At 24.5% G+C, this 18,343-nt stretch overlaps 1 protein-coding gene across 1 annotated transcript in view; it reads left to right on the top strand.

Annotated features, from left to right (window-relative positions):
• The first annotated feature begins 1,140 nt into the window (after window positions 1-1,140).
• LOC117172664 (beclin 1-associated autophagy-related key regulator) overlaps window positions 1,141-18,343 on the top strand; it is a 28,516-nt gene continuing 11,313 nt past the window's right edge. Inside the window, exons 1-5 of the mRNA XM_033360791.1 lie at window positions 1,141-1,578; window positions 4,767-4,872; window positions 6,372-6,453; window positions 10,513-10,750; window positions 13,826-14,013. Of these exons, the coding sequence (XP_033216682.1) occupies window positions 1,379-1,578; window positions 4,767-4,872; window positions 6,372-6,453; window positions 10,513-10,750; window positions 13,826-14,013 (814 nt within the window). The 5' untranslated portion in view covers window positions 1,141-1,378. The remainder of the gene's footprint in view (window positions 1,579-4,766; window positions 4,873-6,371; window positions 6,454-10,512; window positions 10,751-13,825; window positions 14,014-18,343) is intronic.

Raw genomic sequence — 18,343 nt, 5'->3', positions numbered from 1 at the left:
TAAATTTTCTTTGTGGATTTTGAAATAGTTTAGCTCTCTCTAAAAGTTCTAACAAGGAAAATTAAATTATGTCAATTGATTCCCAAGATACAACTTTTTTTTTTTAACAAATCGTTAATTTTTACATAATTCATACGAATATTCATGTAGCCCTGAGTTCGTAAACAAAGATTTTTGATCAAAGACAAAAAATATGTATCTCATATTTCGTCTTGGAAAACAATATATTTCAGCCCCAAACTTGACGTCACCAGGTTCAGACTGTATGATATCATATGAAAACGGTTCAAAACCTTTCCTGTTTTTTTGTCATATTAGTCATTTAATTTTTCGTTGAAACTTCATCTTTTTTGGTTTAAAGTTATACGACTTTGTTAAAAAGTAATTTTTCGGTGGAAGATTCATTACTTTAGTCCAAAATTTATTTCTATGGTTGAAAATTTAACTACTCTATTAAAAATTCGCTTTATTGGTAAAAAATTAACTTTTTTAATCAAAAATGTAACTATTCCATTTTGGGCAGACATGTTTTATCTTTTGTTACAAATGGAACTACATTGTTAAAAACTGAATTGTTTATCTGGAAACTTCAATATTACATTTTTGATTAAAAATTAAATCTTTAGTTGGAACGTTAAATATTTAGTTGGAAATTTATGTATTATGTTGAAAATTTATCCTTCTAGTAGAAATTTATCTTTTCGTTTCAAAGCTCATCTTTTGGGTTTTAAATTAAACTATTTCATTTTTCTTAAAAAGTGTATCTTCATTAGTTGAAAATTCTACTGTTTGTTATAAAAAATAGCGAACAATGTTACGTTTGTAAAATTCAAAATTACATAAGAAAACCTGACTGGTATGAAAATATTCAATATTTTCTCTTCAAACCGAATGACATCCTCTTTTACTTTATTTTATAAATAAACTATAAACTTTTATTAATAATTTGTATTGAAAAAAAATGTTTTTCATTTATTAAATTTAAATTTTCGCAGAACTCGGACCTGAACAGATCGCGCACTCTGGTGAGTGGTAAACTCCCCCACCGCGGCGTTACAATATCTCGTTTCCTAACCCGACGGTGTTGTTGATTACACGAACCAGTGTCCGTGGAGGGGGGACTGGGGAGCAGAAATTTAAGTTTATTTTGGCAGCGTCCGAGTGTGTCGAAAGTTTCGTGACGCGTCTAATAACATGTAATAATTTGAACATGGCGAAACCAAAGTTCGGTTTCCGGTAAAAAGATGTGTGAAGGGTGGAAGGGAAAGTGAATAGAGCAGGTAAACCGCGGAAGGTCGAGGTGATCTAGTGAGGAAAGAGTAAATATCGGATCAGCTGATGAGTGGCAGCAGACGAACGGAGCCCATTGTTCTTGGTTATGGCGACAAGCAGCTCTGACGGTTCTTGCACAGCACCCGCAGACTTTCAGCTTTCTTCGGAACTCGAAGATGTTTCCGATCGTCTCAGTGTGAATCTTTTAAAGTGCTCATTGTGCCACAATAATAGGCGTATTTTCTACTGCAGACAGTGTATCCAAAATGGGGATTTCGTCCATTCTACTTCTGTTTACTCTGAACGGTGAGTGTTTTTTTGTGTGTCGCATGCGTTGTGTCTGTGTGCTGTGTATTATTCACATGAACGCATCCGCGTTTGTGGCAAGAAATACAGGACTTGGATGTGTTTGTTCTATTGTTGTGTTTTTTACGCCATAGGTAAACCAAGTGTATTTAACCAATTTGCTAATCTTCCTTCCTTATTTAATGAGGTGTTTTTTTTCTATTTATCAAGTGTCTTTTTCCTGTTTTTTGCAAGAACGATGATGAAAAAGGTCACGTTGAGTGATAAAAGAGACCTTGATAAATAAATCAATATTTTATGTTCCGGACGCGCCGGCTGACATTTGTTTTTGTATTGTTTGGGTAGATTCTCGACTTTGCTGAAATAAACTTTGAAATACAAAAACGCGTATATTATTTTTTTTTTAATAAGGAAAATCTTGTTCGTATATTTCAGGGTTGCTACAGGTCAAGGATTTCCAGAAAGTAAAGGGAAACCTGACATCGGGGAATTTTCTAGAATATGAAAATGGAAATTAATTTTATTATTTTGTTCAAAATTCAACAATTTTGTTGAAGTCATTTTTTTCTTCGTGATTCGTCATTGTAGTTGGAAAATTTTTTTTCTATAATTTGAATATTTTGTTGAAATTCATCATTTAAAATAACATTAATTTTTTTAAAAATTCTTGTATTTTGTTAGGACTTTGTCTTTTGTGGTAAAGTAGTTATTTTTTTAGTGATAAATTCATTCTTTTGGTTGAAAATTCATTTCTCTGGTTAAAACCTTAACGATCAGGATAAACCTTATTCATTTTAGACAGAAAACTAATCTTGTTGGTGGAAAATTTATCTTTTTGGTCAAAAATTCATGTTTGGTTGACAATTGAACTATTTCGTTGAAAATTTATTTTTTACTGAAAAATTATCTATGCTATTTTTATTTCAAAATGTACCTGCTTTAGGTGAAAATTCAACTCTTTTTTTGAAGATTCGTCTTTTTGTAGACAAATCATTAGTTAAAACTTGATCCTGTTAGTTAAAAATTAATTTTTTCAGTGGAAAATTTAACTACATATTTTGTTGAAAAGTCTTGTTTTTTTATAGAAAATTAATTTATTTACATTTTACGTATTCTGTTTTTTGTTGATAATTTACCCTTTTTTTATTTGGCAATCCATGTACTTTGTTGAACATTTTTCTTTTGAGGTAAAAAAATTCATCTTTTAGGTTGAAAATTCAACTGTTTGTTTAAAAATTCTTTTTTTTTAAGATTCATTATTTTAGTTACAAAACTCAGTTATTTGATTGAAAATTTAAATACTTCATTAAAAAAACTTTTTTTATGATTACTTTTAGTTGAAAACCCTTTTCTTGTTTCATGATTGAAATATTTTGTTGAAAAATCTTAGAATTTTTTTTCCAATGAAATTTTTCTGACTTTCAATTTAACCATTCGATGTTTGGTGGAAATGTATCTTCAACAGTGTAAAAATTCAATTATTTAGATAAAAAATTTCTGTATTTTGTTGAAAATTCGTCTTATCATATAATAGTAATCTTATCGGTGACTAATTCATCGTTTTGGTTGAAAATTTATTTCTTTGTCAAACAATTTCACTGTTAGATTGAAATTTAATTTAAAAATTAAAATATTTGGTTAAAAATTAGTTGCCTGTTACAGAAAATTAATCTTCTTGGCTGAAAATACATCTATCATTGGCTGTAAATTAGTTGCTTTTTTTATTGAAAATTAATATTTTTATCATTTTTTTTTGTCTTCACCTATTCTATGTTTTGACGAAAATTTATCTTTTACGATAAAATTTTAATCTTCTTAGTAAAAAAATTCATGTTTGATTGAAAATTTAACTATTCTGTTGAAAATTTATTTGATTTAATTTTTTTTTAATTTTTACTGAAACATTCATTCTATTTTAATTTCAGAATATATCTGGTTCAGGTAAACATTCCTAAATTTGGTTCAAAATATGACTTTTTGGTAGAAAAGTAGCCTTATTAATTAAACTGTTATCGTATCTTTTTTAAAAAGTTGTTTTTCTAATATGTTAATTGTTCTATTTTTTGCTGAAAATTTAATTTTTATATTTGAAAATGCATGTATGTTTGGTTAAAACCAGTTTTTTTATTGAAAATTATTTTTATTCTTTAATTCATCTATTGTATTATTTGTCAAAAATTTATCTGCTATGATCGAAATTTAATCTTCTTGGTTCCAAATTCATCTAGTTGGTTAAGAATTTAAGTATTTCGTAGAAAATTTAATTTGGTTGAAAATTAATTATTTTACTGGCGATTTAAATAGTCACTTTTCATTTGAAAATTTATCTCTTTCAGGGGAAAATTCAACTGCTTTGTTGAAAATTCGTGTTTTTTATAGAAAATTTATCCATTCTATTCAAAATTCAACTATTTTTGTACGAAATTAATTTTGTTGTTAAGGATTCATCATTTTAGTTAAAAACTCATTTCTTTGACTGACAATGTAACTATTTAATTAAAAAATCGTTTTTTTAGTTAAAAAATAATTTTTAACTAAAAATAAAATTATATATTTTTGATTGAAAATGTATCTTTTTTATTTGAAAATTCATGTATCTTTTTGTCTTGGAAACTTAACTATTTTGATGAAAGTTGTTTTTTCTGTTGAAGTTTCAATATTTTTGGATAAGATTTTTTTTCTTTATTGTCTGGAAAATTCTCCTTGGTCAAAAATTCAACTTTTCTGTTAAAAAATCCTCTTTTGGGCTTGGAAATTAGTCGGTTTTGAATGAGGATTCAACTAATTTGTAGAAAACTCATATTTTTTGTTTAATTTCATCTGTTTTTTATTGACAATTAAAATATTTTGTTGGTGGAAATATTAAGTATTATACTTTTCATTGAGAATTAAGTTTTTTTATCGAACATTTATCTGTTTGGTGGAAAACTAAATGTTTTTTTTTCTCAAAATTATTCATCTTCGAGGTGTAAGTTTTTTCTTATACAAAAAAAGAAACTTTAGAGCGGTCAAGGAAATTTGAACTTTGTAACAACCCTAATATTTTCATTTAAAATATAAAAGCTTTCTAATTTTATTTTTAACCCAACTTTTCAGATTAAAAATTGGCGATTTTTTAATCATTTAATATAAATTTCTGAAAGATTTTTTTGTATATTAATATAAAATAATACTTACATTTTTTTCAGGTTTGCGGATAAACAGATACGGTTGTTACGGTTGAAAGCTGCTCGATCTCAACTTGAAGATAAATGTGTGAAAGCTTTAGAAAAGCACAAGCAAAAAGATAAACTAGTAGGTGTTTAATAAATTACTGCATAATTACCATTATTACTTATTTCAAGCAAGTAAAGAATTTAATTAGATCAAAGTTCGTTTAGAAGTAAATTTTAGACAGTTTTTTTTTTTGTAATTTAGTTTTTTTATTTTTACCAATTTTTATAAGAAAATTCTGTCCAACTTCGATTTCAACAGCTTTTTAAAAAATTAGTTGAATATTTATCTTAATAATTTATAATATGATTCAGTTTACTATGCGTAATTTGACAATTTTTTACTTTAAAAATGTTTTTTTTTCTCATTTTTAAGTGTACATAATTTTAAAATGCAGCATTCAAGAATTAAAAATTAAAAATATGAAATAAAAAAAAAATAATAAAAAAACATTTTTAGTTTATCAGTTTTAGTTATGAAAAGTAGGAAAATTGAACAATAATTAATTTTACAGGACATTTTTCTAAATTTCAAATATTGTTTCAGTCTAAAATATTCAATTCTTAACCCACTCAATAAAAAAAGAATAATTGTTTAATATTCAGAAATATTGGCATACTTGGCTGAAATTGTTATTTAAAATTTCAGAGGTATTTTGACATTTTTAAAAGATTCAAAATTAATTTAAAACTTGAAATGACTGGTATACCCACGGCCTAATTAAAAATAAAATGTAGATTTTTGCAAATTTCGAACAAAAACTGTAGAATCTTTTTAAGAATTGCAAAAAATCTCAAACGAATAAAAATATTTTTTTAAGATCCCTAGGAAAATTGAAAATTACTTTTTATTTTTTAAAATTAATGTTAAGAGAATATTTATAAATGTTGAAAAAGAGTTCTATAATTACCATAAAAGAATCTGGAAGTTTTTAGGGCAATTTTTTATATTGCAGTATTGATAAGTATAATTCGGAAAAAATCAAATAATTTTAAAACATATTTAGAAATTCTAAAAAAAATGTTATTAAGATTTTTATATAAAATTTTTGAAGCTTTTCAAGGATTACAAACTACTTAAAATAAAAATAATTATTCATCAAATTTAAGAATTGTTCAGTTTAAAAATAAATTGACCGTACAATTTTTAATGTCTAGCTTCAATTTTTCTTAAATGATATCATTTAAAAAATTTGATTCTTTGATTGATTCTTCAATTTAAAGCATTTAAAATGATAACATGGATTTATATTTTTGAAACTGAATTCGAATTTCTAAAATCTACAATTTATAAAAGTTAAACATTTTGAATTTGGCACTTAACTGCATTTCATTTTAGTTCAATTGAAAACTGTTAGCATATTCCATTTTAATTTCAATACGTGTAAAGTATTGATCACTTTTTGAATATAGAATTTTTGAATTAAAAAAAAAATTGAAAAGTTTGAAGTTCAAGAATTCAGTTTTTATTGGTTTAAATTCAAAAATGTTTTGGTTTAAAATTTTGAATTCTTTAATTCCGTTTGCTGTGAAAAATGTATCTCCATAAAAAAAAATTTTTAACTTCGTTTTCTGTTTTAGCTGTGTGATATAAATACGTCTAAAGAACGAGTAAAACGTCTCCACTCATTGGTAAATGAGACCAAGCAGAGTATAAACAGAGGTATAATTTATTAATACTCAACACATTTTTTTCTAAACACAGGGTTGCTGGAAGACCTGGGAAAGTCGTCAAACTTTCAGAAAGTTCTGAAAAATTTGGAAAAGTAATGGAATTTTGAAAAATGATTGGATTTTTTTTATTTGCTCTATCCTTAAAATGCAATTACCTCATTCTGCTTGAATGAAAACTAGCATTCAATTATTTTTTTAATACGAAGCAGTACTCTGTTTTCAACCCTTAAAGTGCATAGATGGTAAAAATCACGAGAAAGTGCATCGTGGGTCATCTACACCCGGGCGTATTTAATCATGTATTGTTTAACCCCTATTTAATATTTTGTTACAATAAAATTATTTGATATATTTTAAGGTATCTTTTATAAGATAGAGTTGATTCTACAGCCATTTATTTATTTTAAGTTTGTTTTAAAAAATTGTGAAAAAATGGCTTTTTACTTAAAAATTCATAACTCACGCAATTTTAATTATTTTAACCTGAAAAATTATGAATGTGCTTTTGGAATAGTGTACTTTCATAAAAAAAATATTGCAACATGGGTGCTTTCAAAAAAGATATTTATTTGCACAGTTGAGTAGTCAATTTTATAATATAATGATGAATTACATTTTTTGCTTTAAAATTGAAATATTATTCTAAAAATTGAGGAAGTTTGACATTTATTACTATAAAAATACAAGAAATTGAAAAAAGAGACGTATAAATGTATTTTAACAATTATATTTTATTCAACACATCCACAGTCTGTCCGCGCATAACGCGCTGCCGTAAGTTATAAGCCATCTACAAGGAAAAAAAGTATGAAATAATAATAAAAAAAAAATATTATTTCACTGCATATGATATACTTACGTTAGAAAGTAAACAGAAATCAATAAAATTTCAACAACAAATTTGGCTCCTAAATTACTTTCTCACTCACTAAGTTCACACTGGGTGTTAAAAACCCCACGATTTTTTTCCTTCCCTTTCAGCAGCTGCTGTTAGTAGACTGACGCTTGACGCAGTATGCTAAACGACTTTACTCACAGTTAGTGTCTTCAGCTAAAGCTAGATGGCGACACTTACTCAATTTTTTCGCATTAAGTATGGTTTATAAAAGTTCGAAAATTGCTTGGGGTATCTGAGACCCACAATGCACTTTAAGGGTTAAATAAAAGTATGAATACAGAGGGAAAAACTGTTCACTTTAATCATTTTTGCGTAAAGTTAGGACATTTTTTCGAGGGCACACTTAATTTTTTTTAAATTACAATATACAATTGAATAAAAATGATCATTCATAAAAGTAGCTTTATATTACTGTATGTGACTATTTTGTTGAGAATTATTTCTTTCAAGTTGGAAATTAATCTTATTTGTTAAAAATTCATGAATTTCTTTGCATTTTTTTCTCTCTGTTGACTGAAAAATCTTTATTTGTTAAAAATTCAACTCATCTTGAAAAGTCGTCTTTTTTCAATTCCACTGTTTTTGATTGAAAATTAAAATTGTCTTGTTTAAATATCAACTGCTACGTTTTTCGTTCGGTTGAAAATTATTAATTATGGTAATAATAATTATTAAAGTTTTAATTTGTTAGTTGAGAGTTGAAATATTTCGTTGAAAATCCATGTATTTTGTCGAAAGGCGTCTTTTTTGTATAAAATTAATTTTCATTTCGAAGCTTTTTCCAGATTAAATCAATTTTTATTTTTTTTTAATTGAAAAATGTTCAATTTTGAACGTTGAAAATAAAGGTGAATTTATTATTTTGATTTTAGGAAAAATTACATGATTAATTTTTATGTTAAAACAGTTTAATGATTCAATTTTTGGTTGAAAAATTCTCTTGTTTAGCTCGAAATTTGTCTCATCTGGTAGAAATTAATCTTCCTGGTTGGAAATTGATCTTTTCTGTTTTAATTTAGCTATTCTAGTTAAAGATTCATATTTTTAGTTGAAAATTCATCTTTTATGTTAAAAATTCAACTATTCCAGTTGAAAATTCATCAGTTTGGTTAACATTTTTTATTTTTTATTTAAAAATACAACTATTTCCTTAAAAATCCATATATTTTCTCGAAAAATGGTATTTTTTGCTATTGAATTAATTACTTTTTATTTCAAACATTTTTTCTAGAATATTTCAATTTTTAAAGTTTATAATTGAAAATTTTTTAATATTGAACCGTGAAAATAAAGGTGAATTTATTATTTTTTTATTTTCGACAAATTTATCGGATTAATTTTTAATCTAAAACAGTGTAATGATTCAAGTTTTGGTTGAAAATTTTTCTTTTTAGTTTAAAATTCGCCTGATCTGGTACAAATTAATCTTATGGGTGGAAAACTGATCTTTTCTAATTTAATTTAACTGTTCCATTTAAATATTTATATTTTTAGATAAAAAAATTCTTTTTTGTTTAAAATTCAACTATTCCAGTTAAAGATTCATATTTTTAGTTGAAAATTCATAATTTTTTTTTTTTTTTTTTTGAAATTCAACTATTTTGTCGGATTAATTTTTATGTTAAAACATTGTAATTATTCGATTTCGGTTGAAAAATTATCTTTTTTAGTTGAAAATTCGTCTTATTTAGTAGAAATTGATCTTCTCGGTTGAAAATGATCCTTTTTTTGTTTCAGACTCAACTATTCCAGTTGAAAACTCATCAGTTTGTTTTTAATTTTTTAGTTGAAAGTTCAACTATTTCGTTGAAAATCCATGTATTTTGTCGAAAATGCGTATTTTTGGTAGAAAATGAATTACTTTTTATTTCGAAGCTTTTTCCAGCCTAATTCAATTTTAAACGTTTATAATTGAAAAATGTTCAATTTTGAACATTGAAAATAAAGGTGAATTAATTTGTTTAATTTAGAAAAATGTTATTAAATTTGATGCTTAAACAGTATAATTATTCAATTTTTTATTAAAAAATTATCTTTTTTAGTTGAAAATTCGTCTTATTAGGTAGAAATAACTCTTCTTGGTTGAAATTTGATATTTTATGTTTAAAATTCAACTATTTCTAGTTAAAAATTCATCTTTTTTGTTTGAAATTCAAATATTGCAAGTTGAAGCTGCATGATTTTAGTTGAAAATTTATCAGTTTGGTTAAATTTGTTCATTTTTTAGTAAAAAATGAAGATATTTTGTAGAATAATTCAATTTTAAAGTTTTATAATTTTAATATTTTTCATTTTGAACGGTAAAAATAAAGTTTAATTTATTTATTGATTTTTGAAAAATTTATCAGATTAATTTTTATGTTACATCGTTATTTTTTTAATTTAATTGAAATTTAGATTTTTAGAATTTCAGAAGCTTTGACTTTGAAACATTCAATTTAGTTTTCAATTTTAAATGGTAAAAAACGCTTCGAATTTAAATTTATTAAAATTAAAAAGTTTGCAATTGTAATATATAATATATTTTTAACGTTTTAAAATTATCCTCTTTTGAAAATTTTATTCTGAAATCATAAAATTTCAAGATTCTTGAATTCAAAAGAAGCTGTTCAATTTTGAATGGTTTGCATTCAAAATGATATAGTTTCAACTCCCTCTAATGAAATTGTCCAAATCTAAAAAATTTAGTTTGAAAGTTTTTAATTTAGAAAGCTTTTGTTTTAAAATTTTGCCATTTAAAATTTTCCAATTTTAAACGCCTTTATTCAGAAATGATACCAACTTCAATTACTTTTCATTCCATTCGTAATATTGTCCTTTTTCAGAATTTTAATAAATCTAAATTCTAAAATATTTTGAATTGGAACATTTTCAATTCAAAATCATGTCATATATATTTTTTTAACTTCCAAAATTCAATAAAATATTTAACGAGGGTTCATATTGATTAATAATTATAGAAGAAATTGTTGCTATATTTGTTTGCAAACAGTAGAATTTGTGGAAATTGAATATGACTGGTTTTTTTTTTTAAATAGGTCTGCAAAATCTAGAAAATTCATGAAATTTTAAATGTGGATTTCTATGGCAACCCTGAAAGATAATCATGAAACTTTTTTTTTATTTAACTAAGAATATTTTAAATGCCAGGAAATCAACGACTGACTGTATTGAAGGATGTTAACAAAGAGCTGACCATCAGACTCCCTAGGCACGAAGAAAGGGTCGAAAAATTGCATCGCATTGTTTTCGGCTTGAAAGTCAAGCAGGAAAAACAAAAGGAAACGGCAGAAAGAAAAAGACAGCAGCTGAAGAAAGTTATTAGGACTGCTGCTAAACAATTAATACAGTATATATTTCCACTTACGCAGGTTGAACCTAGCAGAAGGTAAAGTCCCTTAATTTTTTTTGTTTTAATCTGGAAAAATCGGTTAATTTTGCTCATGGCCCTGAAATTTGTATTCCATTAAAGAAAAAATAGGTTAAACTTGCTCCTCTTCTGAACGGAAAAAAATGCTGGACCGTTTTTTGATAATTTTTATTTGATTTCGAATTTTTTGGTTTGTTTGAAATTAGACAAATAAACCCTTTTGTTTATCGATTGTTTATTTTATCGCGGTGAAGATCATGAAGCTATAATCGAATTTTTTTTAAGTTTATTATTTTTTCAGCTTTAACAAAATTTTTATTTAAAATTTCAAACCTAATAACTTTTTTCTCTTGATACATTTTTAATATGTTTATCTTAAATTTGACTGAGTTATGCAATCCTATTTTTGAATGAAATGTAGCAAAATTCAGGGAATTTTTATAGAAGAGACTTTAAATAACTATCAAAGATAATACATCTTATGCTTGTTTTTTAATTTGAAATTGTTGAGGAATTTCGAAAATTAAGATTATTTAGTTGCAAATTCAACAATTTTAAAGTAATATTTTTTTGGTAGAAAATTTAAATATTCGGGTGGAAGTTGAACCGCTTTATTAAGAAATACATTTTTTTGTTGAAGATTCGTCATTTTTATTGAAAAGTTATCTTTTTGTTTTAAAATTTGTTTTTTTTCAGTTAAAAATTAATTATTGTAATTAAAAATTTAACTCTTAGTTAAAAATTGAACTTTTTGTTGAAAATTTAATTAATTTGTTAAAAGTTAATTTTATTGATTCAAACTGGATCGTTTTTAGTTGAAAATTAATATTTCTTGGAAGAAAATTCAACTATTTTGTAAAAAAATTCGCGTTTTTGGCGAGGTTATTTGATTAAAAATTTACTTTTGATTGATACCTTATATATTCCGTTTGAATATTAACTGTTTGGTAAAGAATTCGTCTTTTGGGCTTGAAAATTCAACAGTTGGTTTGAAATTTTTTTCTCCATTAACTGAAAAATCTTTCATTTTTAGAAATTTTACTTCTTTTGTTTAAAATTCGTCTCTTTTGGTAGAAACTCCGCCTTTTTTTATTCAAAATGTAAATATTCTACTTTTGGCTAAAAATTGATTTATTTTTAATTGAAAATTCAACTACTTGAGTAAAAGTTGAACCACTTTGTTACAAATGTATTTTTTCTTTACTTGAAATTTTAATTATATTATTAAAAATTCTCTTTTTTTTAGATATTAAAAATTATTTTTGTACCTGAAAATTTAACTTTTCCGTTTTTGCTGTAATGGTTTTTCTTGAAATTTCCTTTTTTCTTAGATAAAAAATTTTCTTCTGGCATACAAGTTCAACAATTTGGATAAAATTTTGTTCTTTTTTCATTAAAAACTTCTTTATTTGTTGAAAATTTGTCATTTTCTTTAAAAAAAATTAACTTCTGGTTAAACAGTTCAACTACTTTGTTAAAAAATTTTTTATCAAAGATTCATTATTTTAATTGAAAATTTATCTCTTCTGTTAAAAATTTTATTAAAAATTCATTTTTTTTGGTTGCATATACATCATTTAAGTTTAACTATTTTGGTAAACAAATTTTTTACTGAAAATTGATCTTTTTACTTCAAAATCGAAAATTAGGTTCGAAATTCAACTATTTGGTTGGATCTTTTCTTCTTTTTTTTCTGTGAATTCAACTCTGATTGAAAATGTAACTATTTTATAACAAAAATACGGTTTTAAGGTTGAATAAATGTAACTGCTTTGTTAAACAATTTTCTTTTTGGGTTACAAATTTTATTAATTCGACTTGCAAATTTATATATTCCGGTTGAAAATTCAACTGTTTTGGCTTGCAAATTCTACAGTTTGGTTGACATTTTTTTTCTCTATTGGCTGAAAGAATTTTCTTGGTAGAAATTGCACTTCTTTGGTTGAAAATTCGTTTATTTTGTTTCGAAATTCAAATATTTTGGTAGAAACTTGATCTTCATTTAAAATAAACTTATGTTTTTGGATGCTTTTTTTCTAATTGAACATTCAACTGTTTGGGTAAAAGTTGAACCACATTGTTCCAAATTTATTTATTTTTTATTTAGTTTATTGGTTGCATATTTATAATTTTAGGAGAAAATTATAAATGAAAATTAATCTTCTTACTTGAAAATTAGGTTGAAAAATCAACTATTTTTTTTATTTTATTTTTCTAAATTCAATTCTTTGATTGAAAATTTTACTATTTTTCTGGAAAATTGGGTTTTTGTTTGTTTTTTAAAATATCAACTATTTAATATTTCTTTGAGAATTCAGCTTTTTGTAGAAAATTAAACTTTTGATGCTAAAAATTCAACTCTGTTTTTGGTTAAAGCGTAATATTTTTTGTTTGAGAATTCGACTATTTGGTTAAAAATTGATATTTGTAGTAGAAAATTAAATTATTCTATTAAAAATTCAACTCTTTTATTGCAAAAGAAAGTAATTTGTTAAAAACTTGACCATTTTGGTTGAAAATTCTAATGTTTTCCTGAACATTGGTCTATTTGTGCGAAAAAGTTGTCCTTTTGTATTTAAAATTCACGCCTTTTGTTAAAAATTAAACTGTCTTCTAAAAAATTCAATAATTTCGTTGAAATTTCAACTGTTTTTGGCTGAAGCTTAATCCCTTTTGTTTAAAACTTCATCATTTAGTACAAAATTTATCTTTTTAGTTTAAAAATTGATCAGTTGTTTTAAAAATGTCATTAAAATATTTTTGATTGTAGCGTCATTATTTTCCAAAAAACGGGGTTTTCGCCATAAAATCATATTTCAGGGACGTGTGAAAAATTTCGCATATGACACATTTTTTAGTTCCTTTAGATCTACAATTTCTAGCATATTTCGTGAAAAGTTTTTTTCTCTTGTAGAAACAAATGTACCGGGAAAAATGATTATTTCTTCCGTCTTAGAAAACGTGGAAAGTCCTGGATTTTTTTTAACACTAGATATTCTGGTTAAAATTTTTCAATAATATCTTCTTAATATTTTAAATTTGAAACATATCAATAAAAAAAATTATTTTATATGTACTTTATTTTTTGTACAGTTTGTGCAGCAGCGAAGAGGACAGTTCTAGCACCGATGTGGTGACAAGTGCGCTGGCCGACGCTTCAGGAACGTCTTATGTTCGAGGAAGATGGATTAATGATGCTGAAAATAGCCTAGAAGTTCATCATCGTATTGTGGCTCCAACTCTTCCGGGATCTGGTGACTACAGTGCTTATTCTCTCTGGGGTAAGTACAAAAAAAAACTACTAGAAATAATTAAATATTTCAAACTCCTCATTAAATGAATGATCTAAAACTCACAATCTCACTTCCTCTGAATTGAATTAAATTTTTATTCTTTATCAAATCCAATCTATAATATTATTAATATTATCCAATTATAATAAAGCGCATGGCGCTATTTTCGATTAATTCTCGAACCATCTCGAAATAACTCGAAACCATTTGAAACTACTATTATCGGGAAATCCGCGTTTATGATTGGATGAAGCTGTCGGTTCTTTCTCCCATTTAAGGATAAATGGTAGTCTGTGACGCAATCAAAATTTGACCTTGTAATGTTCATTTTGTCCTCCTTTTTTTTTCTTAAACTAAATAAGTTAGTATATCGAAATTTTGGGAGAAGGAAGAAAATGTATGAGCCGACATCGGTGGGGTGCTTTGGAGTATTTATTTGGTAAGAAAAAGCGGTACTTTTAAGCTGTGAATACTCAGTCGGTAACACGGCTTCACTGAAAGATTATTCACTAAAAGTATTAATTATTAAAAAATATTTAACTGGAACACTTGAAATTTCTAACCAAGAAGAAAAATTTTCAAACAAGGAGATTAACTTTCAAAGAAAAAAATGTTCTACAAAAAAATCGATTTTTTTTTGAATAGGTGAATTTTAAACGAACCAGTTGAATTTTCAATTAAAGGAGGCAATTTTTCAGCCAAATTTTCGAATATTTAAACCAAAGTATTACGATTTTACAAAAAAGATTTTTCAAAATCTAAAAAATATAATTTTCAAAAACAAAAGAATAGTTGAATTTTCAGTTGGAGAAATCAATTTGTAACCAAACTAATGAATTTTCAAATTGAGTGATTAATCCTCAACTAGAATAATTAAATTTTAAGTTCAATTGAAATAGTTGATCATTCAACGAATTTTTATATAAAAAAGATAATTTTTCAACCAAAAATGGAATAATTACATTTTCAGTAAAAAAGAAAAGAATGTTTAACCAAACAAATGAATTTTTTACTAAAATTATGGAATATTCAACTGGAATAGTATTTCCATTTTAAGTTAAAGGAAAAATTATTTTCTACAAAAAAAGAAACAAATTTTCACTAAAATAGTTCATTTTTTAAGCAAAGAAATAAAATTTTAATATAAATGATAAATCTTTAAAAAAAATTAATTTTGATGACAAGAGTTTATTTTTCAACCAAGCAAATTTAACAAGTTGAATGTACTTTTGGTAGAAAATGATTTTTTTCTTTGCAAGTTAATCTCATTGTTGAAAAATTCTTCTTTTCAGTTTTAATTCAAGCATTCTAGTTAAATATTCATCATTTTAAATAAAAATTTATTTCTTTGCTTAAAAAATGAGCTATTTTATTGAAAATTTGTTTCTTTTGTTGTAGAAAATAATTTTTTTTGTAAGGTTATATAAATAATATATTCAATAACCATAATCACGATTTCTAAGAAAAGACGCTTTTTGTTAGAGTTTTTAAATGTTTCATGAGAATGAAAAAAATTCTCAAAATTCCTGGTAAAATTTAAACTGATTTTTTATTAACGAGAAAAAGATTTAAAAAGAAAATTGACAATGAACTAAAAATGTTTTGAATTATTTCCTAAAATTTCGAAAAAGAATGTAGACGACTTCAAAACCAAATTTTTCAGTTGGCAAGATTACGAATTTTTATATAAAATTCGATCAAGCTTAAGAGATATTTAAATGTTTTAAATAGATGCAAAACTAATTTCGAACATAAAAGCATTTTTAAAGTTAGAAAAAGCATACATTTTTAAATATTTTGACGATTAGTTTTCACGATAATAAAATGTTAGGTTTTATACTTTGGAAAATTTAAACTGATACTTTTTTTTAAAGTTAAGCTTAAGAAAAAATTGATAAAGATTTCAAATATTTAAAATTATTTTCTGAAATTTCGAAAAAGAATGTAGACGATTTTAAAGCTAAATTTTTCAGTGAGCATGATTACAAAGATTTTTTTAAAAAGATCGAGTAATATGAGAAAGCATTTGGACGTTTCGAAAAGATTTAAAATTATTTAAAATTTGGAAAAATTTCAAAAAGATTAGGAAAAACGTACATTTTTGAATATGTGGAAAAAAAATTTTCGACGCTTCTTAAAGATTTTGAGATTTCAAGATAAGAAAAAATTGTTTTAAAATTCCTCAAAACTTTCAATCTGCCTTTTATTTTTAAAAAACCGATTTTAAGAGAATATTTAAAAAGGCAGTAAAACATTTCCAAATATTTCCAAAATTGTTTAAACAAAATCTAGAAGTTTTTTCAGAATTTTGAATCAAAAGTTATAAAAATGTTGAAAAAAATGTCAAAAAAATAATAATTAAAGTTTTAACTACAATAGTACAATTTTCATTGAAGAAAATTATTTTTCAACAAAACAAAAACTGAATTTTCAACCAAATATATCATTTTGCAACCAAGGTGATGAATATTCAATTAAAATTATTACTCTTCAAAAATAAAACAAAAAATTGTTGTTAATACAACAGTTCAACTTTAAAGTAATTACATTTGTATTCCGATAAAGATGAATTTTGAACGAAAATGTTGTATTTTATATTTCAGAATTTTTAATCAATAACAGTTAATTCACAAAAAATTGACTTTTTAACATGAATTGAATTTTTCGCCAATGAAGATTTTTCAGTCAAGAGAGAGAGAACAAATGGCTAAGAATTTTGGAATTTTCAAGCTAAAAGATGAATTTTCAATAAAAAGAATTGCGTTTCTACCAGAAAGAACAAATTTTCTACCAAAAACGATTAATTAAAAAAAAATTATAGCAGTTAAATTTTCAGTGAAAACAATTAATTTCAAACTAAAAAAAAAATGAATTTTGAACAATAAAGTTCATCACAGTAATATGAAGCTACTATTGTAAACAAAGAATTAATATTAATTAATTTTATATCTCAATTGTTTTTAAATTGACAGCGCTCTAAAAAATGCCTTCATCTCTCGAAATTAATCGCAAAAATGTTAAACTATTGTTGTCGGAAAAACCGCATTCTTGTTTGAACGAAGTTTTCATTTTTTTGTCGCTTGATGAAAGTCTGCAAATTTAAACAAATTTTGTGAAAATAAATTTCAAGAGAAAATTGACAAAGATTACAAAACATTTAAAACTATTTCCTAAAATTTCTTAAAATAAAATGGACGATTTTAAAGCAAAAATGTTCAATTAGCAATATTACAAAGTTTAATAAAAAAATCGATCAAGTTCAAGAGATATTTAAAACTTTTAAGAAGATTCATAATTAATTAAAAATTTGAAATATAAAAAGATTTTTAAAAACGTACATTTTTGAATATGTGGAAATAAAAGTTCTAACGCTACTTAAAGATTTTGAAAAATTTCACAATAGTGAAAAAAGTTCTTAAAATTCCTCGGGATATTTAAACTGCTTTTTTATTCAGAAAAGTAAATCTTAGGAGAAAATTAAGAACTATTTCACGAAATTTTAAATTATTTACAAAAATTTCGCAAAAGAATGTGCACGATTGTAAAGCGTCAATGTTCTATGGGCAAGATTATGAAGTTTTATAAAAAATGTGTGTAAGTTAAGAGATATTTAGAAATTTTGAAAAATTTTGAAATTCATGGCATAAATTAAACTGATTTTCATTTGAAAAAATTAATTTTTAGAGAATAACTAAAAAGAGTCAAAAGCATTTCAAAAGTTGTCCAAACAGAATCTGGAATATTAGAAAGCAATTTTTTGTAATGTTCAGAATGTTAAGATATTTTTTGGAAAAATTCGGAAAATGTTCAAAAAGGTTTAAATGTTTTGTAAATAATTAAAAAATAATTCTAAATTTTTAAAGAAATACATCAATTCAAAAAAATGTAAATTTTTTGAGATTTCAACAAAAAAATTGTAAGGTTTTTAAAAAGTTTGAAATGTTTCCAGAAAACAAAAACTTTTTTTTAGATTCCTAGGAATAAATAAATTGCTAAAGATTTCAAAACATTTTAAATTATTTCTTAATATTTCGAAATAGAATTTGGACAATTTTAAAATCAAATTTTTTCAGTTAGTAAGTTTACAACATTTTATGAAACATTTGATCAAGTTTAAGAGATATTTAGAAGTTTTAAAAAGATTCAGAAATAATTTGAAATTAAAACAACATTTCACTGAAGTTAGAAATAAACGTAAATTTTTGAATATCTGTAAATAAAATTTTTGAAGCTTCTTAAAGATCTTGAGAGGTTTCGCGATAATAAAGAAATGTTTTAAGATTCCTGACAAACTTGAAACTGATTTCTTATTTTCAAA

This window comes from Belonocnema kinseyi, chromosome 5, assembly GCF_010883055.1.
Source record: "Belonocnema kinseyi isolate 2016_QV_RU_SX_M_011 chromosome 5, B_treatae_v1, whole genome shotgun sequence".
NCBI lineage: Eukaryota > Metazoa > Arthropoda > Insecta > Hymenoptera > Cynipidae > Belonocnema > Belonocnema kinseyi.
This window is presented reverse-complemented; position numbering and strand designations above follow the sequence as displayed.